The sequence below is a fragment of the Delphinus delphis genome, chromosome 1, assembly GCF_949987515.2.
Source record: "Delphinus delphis chromosome 1, mDelDel1.2, whole genome shotgun sequence".
Lineage (NCBI taxonomy): Eukaryota > Metazoa > Chordata > Mammalia > Artiodactyla > Delphinidae > Delphinus > Delphinus delphis.
Genome location: NC_082683.1, coordinates 59,852,318 through 59,870,231, shown reverse-complemented (window position 1 = coordinate 59,870,231; position 17,914 = coordinate 59,852,318). Strand labels below are relative to the sequence as shown.

At 34.9% G+C, this 17,914-nt stretch overlaps 1 protein-coding gene across 2 annotated transcripts in view; it reads right to left on the bottom strand.

Annotated features, from left to right (window-relative positions):
• Positions 1 to 17,914, bottom strand: part of LRRC7 (leucine rich repeat containing 7) — a 498,137-nt gene that overhangs the window by 202,534 nt on the left and 277,689 nt on the right. Inside the window, exon 8 of one of the 2 annotated variants that reach the window (XM_060005902.1) lies at positions 376 to 1,015. The exons of the other annotated variant lie outside the window; for it this stretch is intronic. Within the exon in view, the coding sequence (XP_059861885.1) occupies positions 1,009 to 1,015 (7 nt within the window). The 3' untranslated portion in view covers positions 376 to 1,008. Of the gene's footprint in view, positions 1 to 375; positions 1,016 to 17,914 lie in introns of those variants that run through there. 2 annotated transcript variants of the gene reach the window in all.

Here is a 17,914-nt window from a genome sequence, read left to right as displayed (position 1 = left end):
GTGCCTTGTTCCAAAAAGGAGTGAAGATGGGGTGAAGAATGAATTTGTTGTACTGCACCAAGATGAAGATCTCTGGATGCTGAATTTCAAACTCTTCAAAATTTCAATATGAAATATAACCTACTTTTCTAAGTCAAATGTATAACATGTTAAAAGCAAATGCACCCATTGTGTCAATTTTTATTTATTTTGCAAAGACATCATTACAGAGGTTCATTCTACATGCAAATTGAAATGTTATAAGTCATTGAACTGTATAGATAAGGCCAATGTGGTTAATTAACAAATGTGTTTTATAGCTACAAAATAACTATTTCACATTAAATTACATAAAATGAAAGGATATATAAAACCAATCAATCACTGGCCTTTCATATTTTGACTGGGACCATCTGGGAATAATCTTTCACTTTGCAAAATAAGTTCACAATGGAATATCACTAGGCGGTCCACACAGAAAACCTGGGCAACCCTATTCAGTCTCTGAAGTATATAACTGACTAGAGAAATTCTCTTATTTACTTCATTAGGATGTCTTTTAAAATGATGGTTTATTCTGATCTAGTCAAAAAAATTTATACAAAAATTATATGTGACAGCAGCTTTATATAAACTAAGAGTGAAATAAACTGGACAAAGATATGAGTATTAATGTTTTTCTAGACTGATAAAATTTCACGTTAATTGAAAGTTAAGGCAACTGAACACACTTGGAAAAAAAATCAGGTTGCTCTATATTAGTCAGAAATGTTATTGTTAAGCTTTAACAAAGACCAAACATTTTGCATAACACTAGGCAGTAAGAAGGCAGCCCCCGTCAGCAGGTAGCACACCAAAAATGTTTGGTTTCATAATACAGTTTGGGAGAACTACCTCTACAAAGTCTATTCGTGCTGATGCTCCTGATGCTGCCATTTCTGGTGCCCGAAAGCTGCTGCCTCCACATCCTCTGTTGTAGGTGTCACTGTATAGTCTCAGGCGATTGGGCAAGGGGCACACTCTGGATCTTCAGATGCTAAGATGAGAAAAATCAATTTCAATGCCCAAAAGATGGAACTCCTAATGCAGAAGGCGACTAAAATAGTTACCAATTGGTCCACAGCACAGGGACGTGAAATTTTTGTTTGTTTTCATATAATTCTATATAAATAGGTTATAAACAAGATTTTCATAAAGTGGTACAGTTCTAGGATTAGACAAGTACTAGATAGGATAGAAACAGAAAATCAGACTGAGTGGTATTTGACAAGATGACTAAAAACATGCATACTTCCTAAAAGAAGGAAGCAAAATATTCATATAAAAATCATTGCATAATAAACCAGTCTCATGAAAATAACTTGCTTAAACTTTTATTTCCAAGGTTATTTCTACTCATTTAAATTAACTCTACAATAACAAGCACTATTGATGTCTGCTGTTTAAGGCAGAACACAAATGAGTCCATTGGTATTTTACTCTGAGTTTGTGTCCCTTTTTCTCTTTGAAAATAACAAAATTTGGTTTATGAATGTCCTCTGTTAAATAAAATTTTCTTTTCAAGTTTATCAGTTCCCATCATATGTAGAATAATTCAGCTTAATCTATAGTGTTTAACAAAAGCTCTTATATGAGATAACAACACTGAAGAAATCAGTGAGATACAGAAGGGAACATACTGTAAAAAAGTACATTTTATTATATTAAAAGAATTTTGAGTGGAAGAATGTTTTGGGTTGTAAAAAATAATCATTCCTTCTATTTATTTTTTACTAAATATTTAAAAAACAACTTTTGCCCAGTATCTTCATGTTTTAATAAAAACATGTGAAATTTGTATCTTGAAACATATTTTTAAAAAATAATTGATTTGATTTTTTAAATGATATATGCATATATGAGAACAAAATCATTTACAAAGTATTTACCATCTCTGGAAACACAGCAATAGCTCAAATTAATATACAATGAGTTTTGAATTAAATCAGTAAAATAACCATCATTTTTATTTTAAAAATTGGCATTTTTATGACAGTCATTTATACAGCTTGTGCACCTGAATCCACTGTATATGATATACTGTAAAGTGACAAATGATCACAAATTATAACGACAAACTCTTACTGAACATAATTTTTCATCAGGAGCCATCCTGAATCAATTAATCATGCTATTACTCTACCTTAATTTTTCTCTCCTTTATTTCCAGAAAAGCCACCAATCGCATATTTTAATTAATGACTTATACATATTTCACTTACAACTTTGATGTACATTTTATTCAAATTAATTAAATGCTACAATTTTACTAACATATGATTTAAAAATTGGATATGCATAAATAGCAAAACAAAGCAAATTATGTTTTCCCAGATAAATGCAATTATGGTTATACATAATATTAAATGATGACTGAATAGTTTATCTGCATTAGAAATTTCTCTTTGCTCCAGTTAGACTTACATTTTCAATTAAAAAATAAAAACATAATCTTACATTACAATATTTTTTCATACAACTGAAATTAATGCACATTAATCTTAAAGCATTTTCATAGTAGAAAGAAAGAACTAGAGTCTTCAAATCCATATGATTATTAATTACATTGTAACTTGGCAAATGTTCTAAAAGTTGAACAATTCAATGCTTACATTAGGTAGATTAAAAATGCACATAGACTGAGCAAAAATTACCTATCTGTAAGTTTAATTGACAGGCAATACATATACAGATTATTTGTGAGGATATTTTGTCTCAGATTCTGCTAGACTTTTAGTTTTATTTTTGTATTTTTAGGTATAATATTAAACAGTTATTTAAAGAGGTGTTTAAGGACAAATTGATATAGCTATTTCACATTATCTTAACTCTCCCAATATATGTTTATTAAGTTCACATTCTTAATTTAGTGATAGAAGGAAAATATCAACATATGCCAAGTGTTACAAAGATGTTATATTTCCTATTTCATATATACCAGTATGTTTTATAAATTAGATGAGGATAATTCTATATAGCTCAAGTTCAAGTTCAAGTTGAATATAATTGTGCACTTTGTGTATTTTTCTTAGATAATTTGAAATATACAACTGGATATCTGCCAAACTCAAAACAATGAAATCTTAGTGTTTTGTTTCAGATCTTTCTGCCTTATCATTTGACCTTCCCATAAGGCATATAGATTATTCAAGAATGAATTTGTTTCACAGAATAGTAATATAGCAGTCAGTAATCTCATCCCACTATTGAACCAGCCAAAATTCAACACTAGCTGAAAGCTTAAAGTATTACAGCACACAATTTGGCTTTAAAGATAGTGAAGCTAGGGCACAAGTACAAATCATTTTCTTTAAACATCACAGTGATCAAAAGATAAATCTTTATAATGGCAAGTGACATTTTATTCTTTAAATACATTGCATAAAATTTTCCAACCTATGTGTCATTTTCAGTATGAGATTATTAAAACTCAATGGATTAAGAATGTGCTTTTGTTACAAAATGCAGTCATCTAACAGAATAGTCTTTAGCTGACTAGTAAGAAAATTTAAAACATATATTATTATATATATAAAAGTTGAATTTTATATATATGTATAAAAGTTGAATTTATATATATAAAAGTTGAATAAATAAAATTGTGTCCAAGCTAAATCAGCTTATGAAATTCCTTTGCTTTAAAATATTCCATATAACATTTTGAAATATTTTGTTGATATGCTAAGGTATTTCAAAGGCACTTAATAAATAAATGTAAGAGTGTTTTCTCTACGGCCTCCAAGTCACTACAGGATTGCATTAAGAGATAGAAAAGAGAGGAAGTGACAGATTCTGTTTGGAGAATTGAATAAATAATTCTAAGAGATAATCTGTGATCTAAGTCTTTATGTTGCAATAAAAGATTACCATACAGTGAAAAAGAGGGAAATCTAGGCACAGGGCATTACATGTATGAATTTATTAAAATTTAAAGCAAATAACTTATTGGAAATGGCGAGATATTCTTTCCTGAAGAAGCTTAATATGGAGAGGATTGTTAAAAGATGAAGCAACTTGTCAAGTGTCCTTACATACTTATTTTTATACTTCACTTTTTTTGTTCAACTGTAAAGAAGGTGTTTCGGGTGAAATTCTTACTTGTGGTCTTGATCCTGAACCCTAGTAACATTTTCTAGGAAGCACCTGGCTTAAGTTTTCTTCTCTTTCTTCTTCAGTGTTATCCTCTCCACTTTTTCCCCCCTTTGGGCTGCATGCAATCTACATCTCTGCTGCCTCCTCTTCCATGTACACCTTATGCCTAGCTCATGTCCACATTTATTTCTTGTTCATTGAACTAAAATTTATTGAGCATCTACTGTGTTCCAGGCAATGTACTAAACAAAGGAGAGCAAGATGGGTTGGTCTCTGTCCTACTTTCTTCTCTTCTGAAAAGGGTAGTCTATTTTACCTCCTCACCATTCACTCACCAACCCACAGCTCTCTGGAATTCTAGTCCTTCCAAGTTAATAAAACTGCCTCACTTTTAGGGAGTTAGTATTACTAGTGGTTAATCATGCCAGTTTTGGTGACAGAAAGAAGTCTAGAGCTGACTTCCACTGATCTGCTGCTGTCTGTTGATCTTGAGATAGTACTTTGACTTTCCTGAGCCATTGTTTTCTTAATCTGTAAAACAGACATAATAACCCTTCTCTCAGTCTTAAGTGAAGCTCAAAATGAAATATAATTATATGTTTTATAATGCTTCGCCCAGTGTCTAGCACATAGAAGTTCAAGGAATTGTCAAGTATCCACGTCCAAAAGTCCGTCTAATTCCAAATCCAACTAACATTTCTCAGTTTTTGTCTTTAGGATCTCAAAGCTCTCTTTGACTATTGATTATTCCCTTCATCAAAACTCTCTACTTCCTTAGATTCTATGATGAGGCACTCTTCTGCTTTACCTCACGTTTTCATATCTCCTTCATGGGCTCATTCTCTGCCTGATCTGTAAATTTTGGTTTTCTGTTCTAAGTCCATTGCTCTCATCACTCAGATACACTGATCTGCTCCCACTGTTTCAAATAACATATGTACTAATGATGCCCAAATCCAGAATTCCATCCCAACAATCTGTCTTTGAGCTCCAGATTCCTATATCTAACTCTATACTAGGTATAGAATTGAATTTTCCCAAATTGAATTCATTATTTCCCCTCTAACCTAGCTGTTCTCTCTGGAATTATTATGATTACATGTGTTTTACATTCATTGATTTATATACATTCACTGTTCTAAACAACATAATGATTTCTTGCCTACATTATTAAAACAGCCTGTTCATCCATCTTTTCTCCCTCAAATCCATATTCCACATGGTTAACAAAGGAAATTTAACCATATCACTCTCTGTTATGTGCTGAATTGTGTCTCCCCTTCCTCCAAATTCGTATGTTGAAGTCTTAACCCCTGGTAACTCAGAATAGGACTGTATTTTTAAATAGGTCTTTAAAGAGGTCATTAACTTAAAATGAGGTCACTAGGGTGGACCTTAATGTAATAAGGACACCAGTTATTGGTGTTCTTATAAGAAGAGGATATATGGACACAGATTCATGTAGGGAAGACCATGTGAAGACATAGAGAGAAGTCGGCTCTGTGCAAGTCAAGGTGAGAGACCTAAGAAGAAACCAGCCCTGCTGACACCTTGATATTAGACTGCTAACCTCCAAAATTGTGAGAAAATAAATTTCTCTTGTTTGAACCAGTCTGTGTTACTCTGTCGTGGTGACCCTAGCAAATGAATACACTACCCTGTGTATATATGCCTTTAACAGATGCTCAGAGTACACTGGATAGAATCTCAACATAACAAGCTGTCATAGGGCTAACACACCTTCCTATCTAGCTTCCTTTCTGACCACTCTCTGACATCATGAATGTTTCAACAACCCTCAACTGCTTACAGATCCCTGTGCACACTGTATTCCTCACTTATGTACCTCTATTACTATTATCCTCTTCATCTGGTTAATTTCTATTTAGACCTTTAAAGTCAGCTTAATCATTATCTTTCCAGGAAGCCAACCCTTACACTAAATTAATTTTTGAGTAATGCACATAGAAAACTTACAAAATATAAATAAATAGAAAGATGGGGAAAAGTCACCATAAATGTTTAACCCTAGTAGGACCAATATAACTCTAATGCTTTTCTTTCTAGCCTTTTTAAGGCCAATTTTTACACAATTGACATTTTACTGCACAAGCAATTTTGTTTTCTGTTTTTATTTGATAGGATATTACTATTTGAGCATTTTCTTATTAAAAACATAATTTTAATGACTTCATAAAATATCTCACCATGTTGACTTATCTCAATTAATCTAATCATTCTAGTAGAACTAGAAATTCAGCCCTGATTGCTCTGGGCTTAATAATGAATTTTATGGTATTATTCTCAAACTTCTAATTCTAGATTTCTCTCCTGGTCTTTGGATCTGTGTATCAGTTGGACCTCTTCATCAGAGCATTTCACTAAAACTTAAATCAGTCCCAAACTAAACTCAATATTTCTAACTAGTATCTGTCCTACCCCTTCTATCTCTCCCAAACCTTCTTATATGTCTGTTTATAGCACAATAATTCACCAAGTTTTCCAAACTGGCAACCAGTAGTTCATCCTGATGTCTCTTTTCCTTCAATCTTTCCCAACTCAAATTCAATCATTTACTAAAGTGTTTTTGACTCTGTATTTTAAACTATATCTTGTGTCTTTCCTCTCCACTCCATTGTTATTCATTTAAACTGGTCCACATGATCTTTAAGCTATTGAAATGTTCTCTAACTCCATCTCTCTGTCTCCAGACACCCCAATTCCTTCCTCCATAAATTTGCTTCATAACTGTCAATGTAACTGTTAAAGATTCAAAGTGATCATGTCACTCCTTAGCTTAATATTCTTCAGTGGATCATTGAATATTTCAACACCATGTTGTGACCCTTTAAATGGCTCTGTACTTAAGGTTTTATATGTTTTATTCAATCCTTCTTGCACTCCTCTGAGGGAATCAGCTGACTTCTCCATTCTTAAAGAACTTCTCTTAAAGAACTTTCTTGTGACTCTTTACTTATGTATCTGTTCTCAGACTGGGAACTTGCAAGAACAAGTTATAAAACTAAAAAAAATTGCTAACAGATCTAAATATCTATGTTGACAAAAATCTTCACTGTAGGTTCACGGTAGGAAGGATATTAAAAGAGAAAGAGGAGACTAAAAACTAAGCAACTTGTAATAAAATCACAACCAGAAACAAAATAAAAATATTTTTTATATTTCTAAGTTCCTTTGGCATGGAAACGTATGATAATTTTGTAATAGAGCCTTCACTAAACTAATGTATTTATACCAGTGTCCCTAAGGGCCTGAAAAAATATGACGTAGTACTCCAACTGTGAGTTTAAATATATATGTACACTTTTCAAGCTTTACTAGATTCACAATATGGAAAAACTAAACATATTGCTAAAAATATGATTATTCTAAGAATAACTCAATAAATCACAAGCAGTAATCAATAGAGGTACACATTCATCATTTCAAGCATGGAATCTTAATGGAGCCTTGACAGTAAGCAATAATTACCAGAGGAGTACTAATGCAGAATTGATATTCAGTGCTAAGAAATTAATTTTGAAGCTAATTGAAAAGAAACTTTGGTTTGAATAACACCACTATAAGTAATGGTTATTGTTATGATTTTTATTATGAATTTTAAGAATGTTCTGATGTATACCTTATATGGGACACCTGGTAATACATATATTCTTAAGGCAGAATTATAGTAAGATGTTTTACAAATAGAAAATGGTAAGTAACCCTTGAAGTCAGAAGGTCTGTGTCTAAAAAGTCTGGATGCCATCAGATCCCAACCTTTAAAAGTTCTTTAAATTTACTTTGGGAGGATGAAAGGACACACCGTTCTACCATCCAGCCTGCTGCCGTGGGCCACACATTGCTGGTTCTTCAGATTCTCTTTAGCTTTATGGCTATACTTCCAGACCCCGCAGCCACCCCAAGCCTGACACAGCAACCCTGTCTCCCTTGAAAACCACATCTCCCATAAAAAAACCCCAAACATTAGCTTTAGTGGAGAGGAAGTAGGAAGACGACTCCACTTTCTCTCATTTTTACTATCTATTCTTTTCTTTTCAGACCTAGTGACTTACACACACACACACACACACACACACACACACACACACACACACACACACACACCAAATCTCCTTTTTCCATTAGAAGACTCACTGACCTTCCTTTCCAATATTTGAGTGTTAGAAATGATAACAGACTTATAGAAAAAGCATCTTGTTGAATTTATCTTAGGTTTCATTCCTTTGTCATTTGAGAATTTGCCACCTTGACAAATGCAAATCAACTCATGATCAAGTGTTAGATAAGATATATTTAGACACAGTTATTCCTTTCCAAATATTCCGTATACCCCAAAATGTTCTTTTCCTTTTAGCAGTAGCACCTAGGAGTTATGTCTTCACTCATTACTGTTGGTGGATCTGAAGTTATCCTGTTCACAGGTTGATTTTTCGGATAATTCCTGAGGTGACTGGTACTTTGTTCAGATACTCTGCCTCTCTGTCATCTATATAAAAAGAACTGTCATCAGTGGCTCACTTATTCTGAGACTCTTAAGGACCTTACTTCTTTGGCTGCTGGAATCTAATCTAATTGGCTATTAGTGTTGACTCCTAAAATTTCACTATTGCTCCATTCTATCAGCCACCCTTAGTTCTTCCTCCTAATAATTAGGGTTCGTGTAGCCTAATGCTTGATATAGCTGGTACTTAATGAATATCTGCTGAATATTGGATGGGTGTTTTACAGATGATCAACTGACACCTCTACTAGGACCATAGCTGGTATAATAAGTGCCTGCACTAGTAATTAGCTTACCCTTTTTGGACAAGGGAAGTTATTTTCTCTAGATTTGTTGTGGGTAATGTGAAAGTAGTTCCCCTCTGCTAGGATGTTCTCCAGTAGAATAACTAGAATCACCCTATTTTTATACTGGGTTGGCCAAAATGTTCGTTCAGGCTTTTCTGTAATATGTTACAGAACACCCGAACGAACTTTTTGGCCAACCCAATACTTTCTGTTCAATACTCATTCTGTCCCTAATGGCTAACTGCAGCAAACAACTTTCTGCTTGCAAACATGCTGAGAGTTTCTCAAGGACCAGCTTATCTTTGTGCCCTCATGTTCCTCTTCACTAGAAAAAAATAGTCAACTTCCCTAGCAGAGCAGTTGTTGTCATATACTAATTAGTAAGTCTAAGCCTGCACTGTATTTTATTTGTCTAAATATTCAAATTTCTCTAACATATGGTATTGCTCCCATGATTCCATGTATCTAGTGAAAAAAGATTGTCACCATACCTTTTTCTTCTTTGGTTACAGAGTTCCTACTGAAGATTAGAAGTTTTTAATACCCTTTGTTTTCAGGGTTAATATACTTTGTTTAAGTTTGTGTTTCATCAATGGTAGAAATCTTGCAAACTGTCCTTCAATCTGATAATATGATTGCTATGTTGCCTTACCTTCTAACATTTCAAACATAAGGCTATGGATAGTTAATGTTTTTTCCTTAACAACAAACATGGAATATATTTAGTGAACTTATTACTGAGTGCTACCCTCTATAGTGCTTGGAAGATTTAAATGTCTTCACTACCCTTCTGTTCTGGCCAATATATTTTTTCCACACTTTTTTTTTTAAACATCTTTATTGGAGAATAATTGCTTTACAATGGTGTGCTAGTTTCTGCTGTATAACAAAGTGAGTCAGCTATACATAAACATATATCATCATAGCTCCTCCCTCTTGGGTCTCCCTTCCACCTTCCCTATCCCACCCCTCTAGGTGGTCACAAAGCACTGAGCTGATCTCCCTGTGCTATGTGGCTGCTTCCCACTAGCTATCTACTTTACATTTCATAGTGTATATAGGTCCATGCCATTCTCTCACTTTGTCCCAGCTTACACTTCCCCCTCCCCCTGTCCTCAAGTCCATTCTCTATGTCTGTGTCTTTATTCCTGTCCTACCCCTAGGTTCTTCAGAACCGTTTTTTTTTTTTTTAGATTCCATATATATGTGTTAGAATATGGTATTTGTTTATTCTTTCTGACTTACTTCACTCTGTATGACAGTCTCTAGGTCCATTCACCTTACTACAAATAACTCAATTTCGTTTCTTTATATGGCTGAGTAATATTCTATTGTATATATGTGCCACATCCTCTTTCTCCATTCATCTGTTGATGGACACTTAGGTTGCTTCCATGTCCTAGCTATTGTAAATAGAACTGCAATGAACATTGGGGTACATGACTCTTTTTGAATTATGGTTTTCTCAGGGTATATGCCCAGTAGTGGGATTGCTGGGTCGTATGGTAGTTCTATTTTTAGTATTTTAAGGAACCTTCAAACTACTCTCCATAGTGGCTGCATCAATTTACATTCCCACCAACAGTGCAAGAGGGTTCCCTTTTCTCCACACCCTCTCCAGCATTTGTTGTTTGTAGGTTTTTTGATGATGGCCATTCTGACTGGTGTGAGGTGATATCTCATTGTAGTTTTGATTTGCATTTCTCTAATGATTAGTGATGTTGAGCATCTTTTCATGTGTTTGTTGGCAATCTGTATATCTTCTTTGGAGAGATGTCTATTTAGATATTCTGCCTATTCTTGGATTGGGTTGTTGTATTTTTAAATATTGAGTTATAGGAGCTGCCTGTATATTTGGGAGATTAATCCTTTGTCAATTGCTTCATTTGCAAATATTTTCTCCCATTCTGAGGGTTGACTTTTTGTCTTGTTTATGGTTTCCTTTGCTGTGCAAAAGCTTTTAAGTTTCATTAGGTCCCATTTGTTTTTGTTTTTATTTCCATTTCTCTAGGAGGTGGGTGAAAAAGGATCTTCTTATGTATGTCATAGAGTGTTCTGCCTATGTTTTCCTCTAAGAGTTTGATAGTGTCTGGCCTTACATCTAGGTCTTTAATCCTTTTTGAGTTTATTTTTGTGTATGGTGTTAGGGAGTGTTCTAATTTCATTCTTTTACATGTAGCTGTCCAGTTTTCCCAGCACCACTTATTCAAGAGGCTGTCTTTTCTCCATTGTATATTCTTGCCTCCTTCGTCATACTGTCTTCATTAGTGTAGCTTTGTAGTATAGTGTGAAGTCAGGGAGCCTGATTCCTCCAGCCCCATTTTTTTTTTTTTTTTTTTTTTTTTTTTTTTTTTGCGGTATGCGGGCCTCTCCCGTTGCGGAGCACAGGCTCCGGACGCGCAGGCTCAGCGGCCATGGCTCACGGGCCCAGCCGCTCCGCGGCATATGGGATCCTCCCGGACCGGGGTGCGAACCCGCGTCCCCTGCATCGGCAGGCGGACTCCCAACCACTGCGCCACCAGGGAAGCTCCCTCCAGCCCCATTTTTCTTTCTCAACATTGCTTTGACTATTGGGGGTCTTTGTGTTTCCATACAAATTGTGAATTTTTTTTTGTTCTACGTCTGTGATAAATGCCATTGGTAGTTTGATAGGGATTGCATTTAATCTGTAGGTTGCTTTGGGTAGTATAGTCATTTTCACAATGTTGATTCTTCCAATCTAAGAACATGGTATATCTACCCATCTGTTTGTATCATCTTTAATTTCTTTCATCAGTGTCTTATAGTTTTCTGCATACAGGTCTTTTTTCTCCTTAGGTAGTTTTATTCCATTTATTCTTTTTGTTGCAGTGGTAAAAGGGAGTGTTTCCTTAATTTATCTTTCAGATTTTTCCTCATTAGTGTATAGGGATGCCGGAGATTTCTGTGCATTAATTTTATATCCTGCTACTTTACCAAATTCATTGATTAGCTCTAGTAGTTTTCTGATAGCATCTTTGGGATTCTTTATGTATAGTATCATGTCATTTGCAAACAGTGACAGTTTTACTTCTTCTTTTCCAATTTGGATTCCTTTTATTTCTTTTTCTTCTCTGATTGCTGTGGCTAAAACTTCCAAACCTATGTTGAATAATAGTGGTGAGAGTGGGCAACCTTGTCTTCTTCCTGATCTTAGTGGAAATGGTTTCAGTTTTTCACCATTGAAAACGATGTTGGCTGTGGGTTCACCACTGAGAATGATGCTGGCTGTGGGGTATATGGCCTCTGTTATGTTGAGGTAAGTTCCCTCTTTGCCTACTTTCTGGAGAGTTTTTATCATAAATATGTGTTGAATTTTGTCAAAAGCTTTTCTGCATCTATTGAGAGGATCCTATGGTTTTTCTTCATCAATTTGTTAATATGGGTTATCACATTGTTTGATAATGAAGAATCCTTGCATTCCTGGGTTAAACCCCACTTGATCATGGTGTATGATCCTTTAATGTGCTGTTGGATTCTGTTTGCTAGTATTTTGTTGAGGATTTTTGCATCTATGTTCATCAGTGATATTGGTCTGTAGTTTTCTTTTTTTTGTGACATCTTTGTCTGGTTTTGGTATCAGGGTGATGGTGGCCTCTTAGAATGAGTTGGGGAGTGTTCCTCCCTCTGCTGTATTTTGGAAGAGCTTGTGAAGGATAGGTGTTAGCACTTCTCTAATGTTTGATAGAATTCGCCTGTGAAGCCATCTGGTCCTGGACTTATGTTTGTAGGAAGATATTTAATCACAGTTTCAATTTCAGTGCTTGTGATTGGTCTGTTTATATTTTCTATTTCTTCCTGATCCAGCCTCAGGAGATTGTGCTTTTCAAAGAATTTATCCATCTCTTCCAGGTTGTCCATCTTATTGGCATATAGTTGTTTGTAGTAATCTCTCATGATTCTTTGTATTTCTGCAGTGTCAGTTGTTACTTCTCCTTTTTCATTTCTAATTCTATTGATTTGAGTCTTCTCCCTTTTTTTCTTGATGAGGCTCTCTAGTGTTTTATCAATTTTGTTTATCTTCTCAAAGAACCAGGTTTTAGTTTTATTGATCTTAACTATTGTTTCCTTCATTTCTTTTGCATTTATTTCTGATCTGAACTTTCTGATTTCTTTCCTTCAGCTAACTTTGATTTTTTTTTCTGTTCTTTCTCTAATTGCTTTAGGTGTAAGGTTAGGTTGTTTATTTGAGATGCTTCTTGTTTCTTGAGGTAGGATTGCATTGCTTTAAGCTTCCCTCTTAGAACTGCTTTTGCTGCATCGCATAGGTTTTGGGTCGTTATGTTTTCATTGTCATTCATTTCTAGGTATTTTTTGAGTTTCTTTGATTTCTTCAGTGATCTCTTGGTTATTTATTAGTGTATTGTTTAGCCTCCATTTGTTTGTATTTTTTACAGTTTTTTTCCCCTGTAATTGATAGCTAGTCTCAGTGTTATGGTTGGAAAAGATAATTGATACAATTTCAATTTTCTTAAATTTACCAAGGCTTGATTTGTGACCCAAGATATGATTGGAAAAGATAATTGATATGATTTCAATTTTCTTAAATTTACCAAGGCTTGATTTGTGACCCAAGATACGATCTATCCTGGAAAATGTTCCATGAGCATTTGAGAAGAAAGTGTATTCTGTTTTTTTTGGATGGAATGTCCTATGAAGACCAATTAAGTCCATCTTGTTTAATGTATCATTTAAAGCTTGTGTTTCCTTGTTTATATTCATTCTGGATGATCTGTCCATTGGTGAAAGTGTGGTGTTAGAGTCCTCTACTATGTTTGTGTTACTGTCGATTTCCCCTTTTATGGCTGTTAGCATTTGCCTTAAGTACTGAGGTGCTCCTATGTTGGATGCATAAATATTACAGTTGTTATATCTTCTTCTTGGATTGATCAATGATCCCTTGATCATTATGTCATGTCCTTCTTTTTCTCTTGTAATAGTCTTTATTTTAAGTCTACTTTGTCTGATACGAGAATTGCTACCTCAGCTTTCTTTTGATTTCCATTTGAATGAAATATCTTTTTCCATCCCCTCACTTTCAGTCTGTATGTCTCCCTATGTCTGAAGTGGGTCTCTTGTCGACAGCATATAGATGGGTCTTGTTTTTGTATCCATTCAGCCAGTCTATGACTTTTGTTTGGAGCATTTAATCCATTTACATTTAAGGTAGTTTTGATATGTATGTTCCTATTACAGTTTTCTTAATTGTTTTGGGTTTGTTATTGTTGGTCTTTTCCTTCTCCTGTGGTTCCTGCCTAGAGAAGTTCCTTTAGCATTTTTTGTAAAGCCGGTTTTGTTGTGCTGAATTTTCTTAGCTTTTGCTTGTCTGGAGAGATTGTAACTTCTCCGTTGAATCTGAATGAGATCCTTGCTGGGTAGAGTAATCTTGGTTGTAGGTTTTTCTATTTCATCACTTTAAATATGTCCTGCCATTCCCTTCTGGCTTGCAGAGTTTCTACTGAAAGATCAGTATCAGGGGATTCTCTTGTATGTTATTTGTTACTTTTCCCTTGCTGCTTTTAATATTTTTTCTTTGTATTTAATTTTTGATAGTTTGATTAATATGTGTCTTGGCGTGTTTTTCCTTGGATTTATCCTGTATGGGACTCTCTGTGCTTCCTGGATTTGATTGACTCTTTCCATTCCCATATTAGGGAAGTTTTCAACTATAACCTCTTCAAATATTTTCTCAGAAACTTTTTTTTCTCTTCTTCTTCTAGGACCCCTATATTTCAAATGTTGGTGTGCTTAATGCTGTCCCAGAGGTCTCTGAGGCTGTTCTCAATTCTTTTCATTCTTTTTTCTTTCTTCTGCTCTGCAGTAGTTATTTTCACTATTTTATCTTCCAGGTCGCTTATCAATTCTTCTGCCTCAGTTATTCTGCTATTGATTCATTGTAGAGAATTTTAAATTTCATTTATTGTGTTGTTCATCATTGTTCACTTGCTCTTTAGTTCTTCTAGGTCCTTGTTAAACATTTCTTGTATTTTCTCCTTTCTATTTCCAAGATTTTGGATCATCTTTACTATCATTACTCTGAATTCTTTTTCAGGTAGACTGCCTTTTTCTTCTTCATTTGTTTGGTCTGGTGGGTTTTTATCTTGCTCCTTCATCTGCTGTGTATTTCTCTGTCTTCTCATTTTGCTTAGCTTACTGTTTACACATATTCTTAATAGTACATGTTTGAAGCGGTGTTGAATATTACCTTAGACTTTAATTTTTAATTTTGTCAAGGGAATTCATCCATCCATTCATCCATCCAGCCATCTTTCCATTTATTCTACATACTTGCTACTGCTCTAGGCAAAGGAGATAGAAATATTAAAGACACTCTGCCACAAAGGAAATCGTTGGCCTGCAAGGGAAACAAGCAAGTAAATAAACAGTTATAGCACAACAAGATAACTTTTCTTTTGCTAAGAGAACACAGAAAAGGGATGGCTGAGCCAGGCTGAGTGAGCTCAGAAAGGGCTCTCTGGGGGAGTTCATCTCCACTGAATTATAAGTAAGTGAATCACTTAATCAAAGAGTAGGAACATATGTACAGGGCAGAAGGAACAACATACATAAAGGTCAAGAGATAAGAGTGTAATTCAGGGGTGACTGGAGCATAGAGTGTGAGGAGGGGAAGAAGAGATAGTTGAAGGGTAGGTCATAAATGGCCATTATCTTAAAGCATTTAGATATTTGTTCTTGAAGGCCATTGAAGTTATTAATGATTTTAATGTAGAAAATGAGTTAATATTTGCACTTTAGTTTTGGAAAAACATAGTGGAGGGTGCAAGAGTGGAGGCAGGGAAATAGATGATTTTAATAGCTGAGGCATGAGGCAATGATAACCTAAACTAAAGCAATGGTGATGGAGATAAAGAGAAGGGAAAACAGATGAAAGTCACTACTTATAGTTGTAATTTTAGATTTATTTATGTGATTATTTGATTAGTATATATCTCTTTTATTAAATATAAGATCCATGAGTACAAAGGTAGGGTTCGTTTCAGCCTACCATCGTATCTCCTATGCCTAACACAGTGCCTGGCACACAAGTGCTTAATAAGGATTTGTTGAGTGAATTTGATAATGAATGAATTTAAAATGTACATTCATGTTAAATGCATACTATGAACTGAACAGTGTACAAAGCAGCGAAGATTCAGTGCTGAATAAGCTATGCAAGATTCCTGCCCTCAAGGAGAAATTTTAGAAAGGGGAGAAACAAGTAATAAGTGAGAGAATTTGCGATAGTAATCAGTGTTACAAAGAAATTAAAATAGGGTTTTTGGGAAGTTCTGGGGTGGGAGAGGCTACTTTAGATGGAAGGGTCATCAAAGAATTCTAGGGCAAGTGACATTTGATTTAAGATATGGATGATAAGAGAGGAGTCAGCCATGGGTGGCTCTGGGAGCAGACAGTTCCAGACAGAAGGAAATGAATAAGCAAATTAGACAGATTTGACAGAACTTGTTGACTTATTGGAAGAAATAGGCCTAGGATGATTCACAGGATCTAGAAAATGTTATTTCTATTCTTTCTAAATGAGCTTGGGAATACTGGAAAAAGTACTGGCAGTGATGGAAACATGAAGTTCAGCACTGGAACTGTGGACTTTAAGGTACTTGTGATGCACTGAAATAGTAGATGGTAATTCATCTCCAAGAGACGTTCTTTCTAAAAACAGAAAGGATACAGGCCACAACTCTAAAAGATTGTTACAACAGTGTTCTCCAGATGAAACTTTTTAGCTGACAATATCTTCAGTTGACTACGTTTCCTGAAAGTCTTCCCAATACCTCCTACAATTCAGGACCAGTAGACTGTGTTCTGTCTGGAATTCTCTAATATCATGGTCACCAAAACATAACATGACTATTAGTAATTGGTAGGCTTTAGACAGGACTAATTATTTCCAGGCAGAAATCTGGAAATCTAGACTCTTCCACTGAACTCTTCACTACAGTGCTTTAATACTGTTTTAATTTTTGCTTTCCTATAAAAATAGTTTCACTTATGTTGAAAGAGGCCCAATGTCTGGGGGATCTCATCCATTATTTTTGCTTATATGTCATATGTAAAAACTTACTACCATTTTTTTTCCTGTTCAACCTAGTCTTGGGGATTGGGTTCAGATCTGTGTGGTGTACTGCAAATATGTTTCAATACTATCTTGGGCCATAGATCCCTTTAGGCCATTGATGAGAAGGGAGAAAATAAAACTTCTTTACTGAGGATACTTTTGTGGTTAACTCTGTAAGGTGTTATACAGACTAATGACCATCCAAGGTAGAAAGTGACCTTTGTGTGCAGACAAACCAGAGACTGTCCTGCTACATACACAGCTACTGAAACTTCACAATGAAATATTATCTCAATAGAGAAGGCTCAACTATAAGGAATTTGACCTGATAAACCTGTCCTATTTGTAAGATAATTTTAAAAAAGTGCCAGAAAGCTAGACTTTAGCAACTGATTTTATCAAGTGCGGGTAGGACCTGACAGCCTCTTGTCTTTGAACTACTAAAACCTATGATTTCTAGCTGTACCACACATTGACACCGCATGATATAAGGCATAAAGCAAAGAGCCTCTGGTCTAGAATTAAGATTCTTGATTAATTTCTTCTGCCATCCCTATATGAGTTGGACACTTCCACTGATAGCTGGATACTGGCTGCATTTTTTAGTTCTAGGCTACCAGTTTTACATTTCCTTCCCTTGAGCTTGATTTTCTGCCTTCTTGGACGTACTTAGCTTTTATCAAACCTTTTGCTAGGCTCCTCCTCTTTAGTCTGATTTCTACTCTTAGCTCTCTGTAAGCTAGATTGGATAAATTGCTTCTCATGTTCAGCAGGACTCATAAAGTAGATTTAATCTGTTACATTTTAGGAGTCAAAGTCCAGTAAAGAGGATTTGCAAATTCTCATGTTCCCACTGCTAGATTTTTGCTGACACTCATTTTTCTAAAGCAATATGTTGATACA